General features: G+C 40.2%; 1 protein-coding gene across 1 annotated transcript; it reads right to left on the reverse strand.

Moving 5' to 3' along the window:
• Positions 1–443: 443 nt before the first annotated feature.
• LOC139653824 (cytochrome c oxidase subunit 6B1-like) lies at positions 444–5,057 on the reverse strand. Its single transcript, XM_071530813.1, has 4 exons — positions 4,995–5,057; positions 3,532–3,654; positions 1,630–1,730; positions 444–624 (listed from the first exon to the last, which is right to left on the reverse strand). The coding sequence occupies exons 2-4, from the start codon at positions 3,635–3,637 to the stop codon at positions 571–573; spliced, it is 261 nt and encodes an 86-aa protein (XP_071386914.1). The 5' UTR covers positions 3,638–3,654; positions 4,995–5,057; the 3' UTR covers positions 444–570.
• Between the last annotated feature and the right edge of the window lie 695 nt (positions 5,058–5,752).

Genomic DNA, 5,752 nt, shown 5'->3' on the forward strand with positions numbered 1-5,752 from the left:
TTGAGTAATTTGTAGTAATTAAAGAAAAAAAAAGTCAAAAGTCAAAATTCTCTCCAGCTTCTTAAATGTGAATATTTTCTGGTTTCTTTCCTCCTCTATGACAGTAAACTGAATATCTTTGGGTTGTGGACAAAACAAGACATTTGAGGACGTCATCTTGGGCTTTGGGAAACACTGATCCACATTTTTCACCATTTTCTGACATTTTATAAACCAAACAACTAATCGATTAATCGAGAAAATAATCGACAGATTAATCAACAATTAAAGTAGTCGTTAGTTGCAGCCCTAGTTGTTACCTGCAAGCAGCTCGTACACAAACTTACCAGCTGCAGCCAAAATGTGCAACCATTTAGTCTGTGATCGGTGTAATTTCCCTCCCTGGTTACAGCAGGCGATCAGTGTCAAACACAAATCAGAAACAAACACAACACGGTTTCCTTTAACATTAAATCATTTATTATTAGTCGCTTCTGTACAGAAACAGTAGAACGCTTCACATTAAGATATTGAGGTGAGGAGAGGACAGGAGGGAAGGATGAAGCGGAGAGAGGAGAGGAACGTGTCCCTTCAGATCTTCCCCGCAAAATTCCCCGTCTCGATCTGCTCGTCCCATTTCTGCACCTGTAGAAAAGAGAAAGAAAGGGTTAGAGAATGAGTGAGAGGATGAGAGAGAGAAAGACAAAGGACAAAAGGAAATCAGGCAGATGAAAGCTTAGTGCTGTAATTTAGTGTCCTTTCAGCCACTTTGTTAACCTGATACAGAACAGTCACCTGTAGTGTTCAGACGGTCGCTAATACACATTTGACACATGATGGAAAATGCTTCATAGCTTTATAAATTAATATTTAATAAATGAGGAAAACAGTATTCAACATTGACGGTTGTCTGATGTCTCATACAGATAAGTGGCAGGTAGATGGGTCAAAGCAACAAGCTCTCTGATCTCAGTTCAGTCATATGTTCTCTCTGTGTGAATCAGTGTGTGATTGGTGCGCGAGCTTTGTCAAGCTGCTCAACTCTGAGCAGATGAGTGAGAGAAGAAGAAAATGTGCGAGGAAACCAAACAGGTTTAGGAGCAGAACAGAGGAATTCTGCTCCTCCAGCCTCCTAAACCAGGCCAACCAGCGATGATCGAGAACCGCCTGTTTTTTAAGTGGAACAACAGGTGAAAAGAGAGAAAGCGAGTTTATCCCGTGTTGGAGAGAGAATTTCACGTGGGTGTGACACAAAACACAGCAGTTGACCTGTTAAATTATGTAAAATGGTCGCAATGGATCTGCAAATTGTTTTTACGTGGAAATCATTTTGCAAATAGCAAATTTATATGTAGGACAGAAGGCACTGAAAATTTGATGCCACTTGTCCTTAAGAAAGTCCTTGTCCTCCTGAAAAAGTTCATGTCAAAGCCTGGGAATCATTTAATTTCACAATTTAATTTACTAGACAACGAGAGAATGACTGTTTTGAGATGTTTACAGAGCTTTCCCTCTGTGGGTCCCTCCACTCCTACAGCAGAGACAGTTATGCACTTCTACACTAAAGACAAACTAACACTAAAACGCTGCTCAGATTGGGGACACAGTCTTTGTCTGTGGGTCCCTGACGTGGAAACGCAGCGTACGTACCCAGCTCATGGGGCAGAGGCTCTTGTAGACCCTCTGGTACCACTCACAGGGAGCCGTGTCCTGGTCTCTGGCTGTCAGGGCCTTGTTACATCTGTGGAAGTCTGACATGAACACAGAGAGGGGAGGAACTGTGAGTGACAAGTTTAAAATAACAAATACCTAACAGCGTTCATACACACGTTTGTTCATCAAATGTCCTGACACACACTCCACTAGAGCTGCAACGATTAATCGATTAGTTGTCAACTATAAAATTAATCGCCAACTATTTTGATAATCGATTAATCCGTTTGAGTAATTTTTTTAAGAAAAATAAGTCCAAATTCTCTGATTCCAGCTTCTTAAATGTGAATATTTTCTGGTTTCTTTCCTCCTCTATGACAGTAAACTGAATATCTTTGGGTTGTGGACAAAACAAGACATTTGAGGACATCATCTTGGGCTTTGGGAAACACTGATCCACATTTTTCACCATTTTCTGACATTTTATAGACCAAACAACTAATCTATTAATCGAGAAAATAATCGTCAGATTAATCGACAATGAAAATAATGGTTAGTTGCAGCCCTACACTCCACATTTAAAAAAGACCTGCACCTTGCCTTAGAAAAAAAACGATGTTATTAACCGACGTAAAACAAATCCGTACACAAAATAGTAACAAATTTGAAGATAAAAATTATTCCTAGTAATGAAATACTGACTCACAAACTTCAGGTTGCAATCATTTTCAAAATGTATATTTGGCATTTTGGAATTAGACGGGTTAAGATTTGTTTTTCCTGAACGGCTAATTCAGCAATAGATACTTTTTTTTTTGCAGTATAGTGCAGCAAGTGACACTAGAAACAGAAGTAATGAATTTTACTGCACAGATAGGGCGTGAGGTTCCACTGTGCCAGCACTTGGTTATTATTATTATTTCAGTGGCACATGTCTACAGCTACTTTCACTGTGAGAATGAGCAGGGAAGCAGCAGCAGCGATCAGTCTGAAGACGGCTGGACAAACTGCTCATCCATCAGAGTGACGGCTGGCAGGAGAGAAGCTGAAATGTGACGCTGGGTCTCCAGGCTTGAAATAAAAGCTGGAGCAGAGCCACTTATCAGCTGCAGGGAAGAGTTATGGAAGGCTCCCCGGCCAGAATAAAGACATGACATAAAAATGAAATGCAACAGAAAGTGGATTTGGAGAAAGGCCCAGACTTTGAAAGCATCATCACTCCGCCATAAATAAACAGTCTGGATTGATCAGTTCAGTCGGCGGGTTCACTAAACGGCTGCCAGGGAATGTGGTTACTCTTTTAGCAGGTTTGATTTTAAAATTCAAGACTTTTTCCCACACATTCATTTCACAGCTGGATTTGACTGTTTGTCAGCGTTAAATATGATTTGTGCTTATTGCTCGGCGACTTTTAGCAACACATCACGCTATAGATGATAATTCTTCAGAATAACAAAAATATACACAAGATGACAGAGGTATAAAACAGAAAACGTGTACAGTGGTCATATGTATATTGGGACTAGATGTAATTTTTCTATACTTTTTCAAACATTTTTGTGCGATTTCCAAACTTTCTAAGACCTGGAAATTACTGATTTTTTTTTTTTTTTTGCCATACTTTCCAGACCTGTATGGAAACCTATTCTAGCCAAGTCTGAATCTAGATACAAAAATAAGTGTGTAAAATTTTGTAAGGCTCATCGGTTGGGAGGAAATAGAAGGTAAAACATGATTTAATAGGTCAAAGGACTCTTCATCTCAACAGATCAACTGTGAATGAGATAGACAACTAGTTTTATGGTCTACCTCGTGTCTTTTTTCTTTGCTAGACCTGTGACACTTTGTCATCATTTAAAGTAAAACAGGTGAAGCAGGATGCGGTTCTGTCCTTCTCACCCAGATAGTTCTGGAAGCAGTTGCGTGTCTGGTTGGTGTTGGGGAAGCGGGCGTCGAACGGAGCCGTCCGGTAGTTCTTGATCTTCTCCTCGATCCCGTCAGACATCTTCAGATCCTGGTGGGCTGGAAAGGAAATACACGTCACAATACAATGCATATAGCGCTTTGGAATTGGAATAAACAATAACAGAATGAGAATCAGAGTTTTCCATGCATCTTTTTTCGTTGGTCACCTAGATGAAATGTGAAATGCATGATAAGCTAACACTTCCTTTCTCTTCCAAGGTTAAAGTAGTTCTTATTTGTTGTTTGGAGCTTGTAAATGCTTCTCAGTTTGATGTTTTCACCTTAAGTTTGTGTGTTAATCAGTCTTCAGCCTCCCTGTGCCCATGCAAAAGTCACCACACTGACAATGTTACACCCCTAAACTTTTCTGAGAGAGTCTGTATCAAGTACCAACACACCTAGACAGAGCTTATCTCTTTACAGGCCAACTTGCATGATAGTGTGTTATAGCTTTGTGGCCCTACAACAAGCAACAAAGTGAAAACACTCTATTGTGCATTTACCTGACTTGACTACCTCACTCACGCAAAGTGCATTCATATATACAGTATATATGGTACGTTATGTGCAATAGTATCTCTCATACAACATGACTGAAAACCTTTTAGGATTCATTAAAATCCACTCTTCACTTCGGCATACATCCAGTACGCCAAACACCACTAATTTAAAAAAAAAAATAAAAAAATTCAAAATTGTTTCGGCTGTCCCACAATGTTCTTCCACCACATCGACTTAACGTGTTACATCGCGCAGGTGTAACGTTAGGCCTATAGCGAGTAATATGAACCTAATTTTAAACGTGATAATTTACTAATATTAAGCTTGTCTTGGTGAATCATTTGTATACCGAATGTACCAAAAGACCATACTGATTCGTGAAAGTCTTTAATTATGCTGTATGTAAGTGTGTACGTCTGCCGATAACAAGGCAACATTAAATTGCCGGATTTTAAATGGAGTTTGGTGTACCGTTCTCTCCATACAGCAGGTAACGGAACGCATCAGCTGTTGATGCTGAATAGTTAACGGTAGGCTTACAGCGTTTTAGCTAACATGCTAAAATGTACTGAAATGTGTGTAAAGACGCGTCTGGACGAAGAACCCAGTTTACAGAGTAACACAAATTAAAAATTCAGTTCAAATAAAGACTTGTTAAACAAATCTATAAAGATGTCTGATGAACTTTAACTGGTTAACTGTCACTGCTAACGTTAACTAGTTAAATCCGCTAGCATAATTGCTAGCCAGCGCTAATAATACTCCCATATCCAAGCTGTCCCGTGTTTAACTGCGGTGACATTACAATGGCAGGCTTTAACAAATACAAAACAAATATCTCAAACGGACTGATGAAGTAAGATTGGGGGTATTTCTGAGAGAGAGAGACAGCTTACCTTTGATACAGAAATACCGCTAGTCTCAACCTCAGCCGACCTCTTGCAGTGTCCTCTGAGCGCGCAAAGCATGACGGGAAACAGACTGTTCAACTAGTTAGAAAGAGAATTACTGCCACCTGCTGGAAGAACGAGGAGGTGCAACTACACACTGAACTGTACAAGGCTGATAGGAAGGCAATTATTCCGATGATGATGATGATGATGATGATGCTGATGATATATAGCATAAAGCTAACACAAAGGCATTGACACCAGGGATGAAGATTAATTTACAGATCAGGTTAGTGGAAAACTGTCCTCAGTGGCCAGAATTTCTTGAAATTTCTTGAAATAAAAAGACAATAGCAAGTAAAGTGTTTTTATTGTTACAAATAGGTTTGAAACTGAAGCAAAGAAGGCTTATATAAACAGCAACACTCCTCTCCTTTACTCTGCTCTTGTCTCCTCTGACCCTGTTTTGTTTCCTTTGTTTTGTTTCCTTTCCTTTCTTCTCCCCTCTCCTTTCTCCTCTGATCTTGTTTCCTTTCCTCTCTTCTGCTCCTTTCCTTCACTCCACTCCTCTCTCCTCTGATCTTATTGCATTTCCTTTCGTTTCGTTTCCTTTCCTTTCCTCTCCTTTCTTCTTCTCCTCGCCTCTCTTCCCCCCGTCTTCCTCTCCTCTCCTGTCCTCTCCTCGCCTCTCTTCCCCCCCTCTTCCTCTCCTGTCCTCTCCTCTCCTGTCCTCTCCTCTCCTCTCCTCCCCTCTCTTATTCTCC

Source organism: Centroberyx affinis, unplaced genomic scaffold (genome assembly GCF_046629955.1).
Source record: "Centroberyx affinis isolate AG114_WGS23_722 - 3 ecotype Tasmania unplaced genomic scaffold, CSIRO-AGI_Caff_v1 ptg001982l_1, whole genome shotgun sequence".
NCBI lineage: Eukaryota > Metazoa > Chordata > Actinopteri > Beryciformes > Berycidae > Centroberyx > Centroberyx affinis.

What these genes read in the sequence shown, in the direction of transcription:
- LOC139653824 (XM_071530813.1), bottom strand. Translation starts at nt 3,637, where the DNA reads ATGTCTGACGGGATCGAGGAGAAGATCAAGAACTACCGGACGGCTCCG. An exon ending in CTGCTTCCAGAACTATCTGG is followed by an intron (nt 1,731 to 3,531) that starts GTGAGAAGGACA and finishes TGTTCATGTCAG; the next exon opens with ACTTCCACAGATGTAACAAG. An exon ending in GCCTCTGCCCCATGAGCTGG is followed by an intron (nt 625 to 1,629) that starts GTACGTACGCTG and finishes TCTTTTCTACAG; the next exon opens with GTGCAGAAATGGGACGAGCA.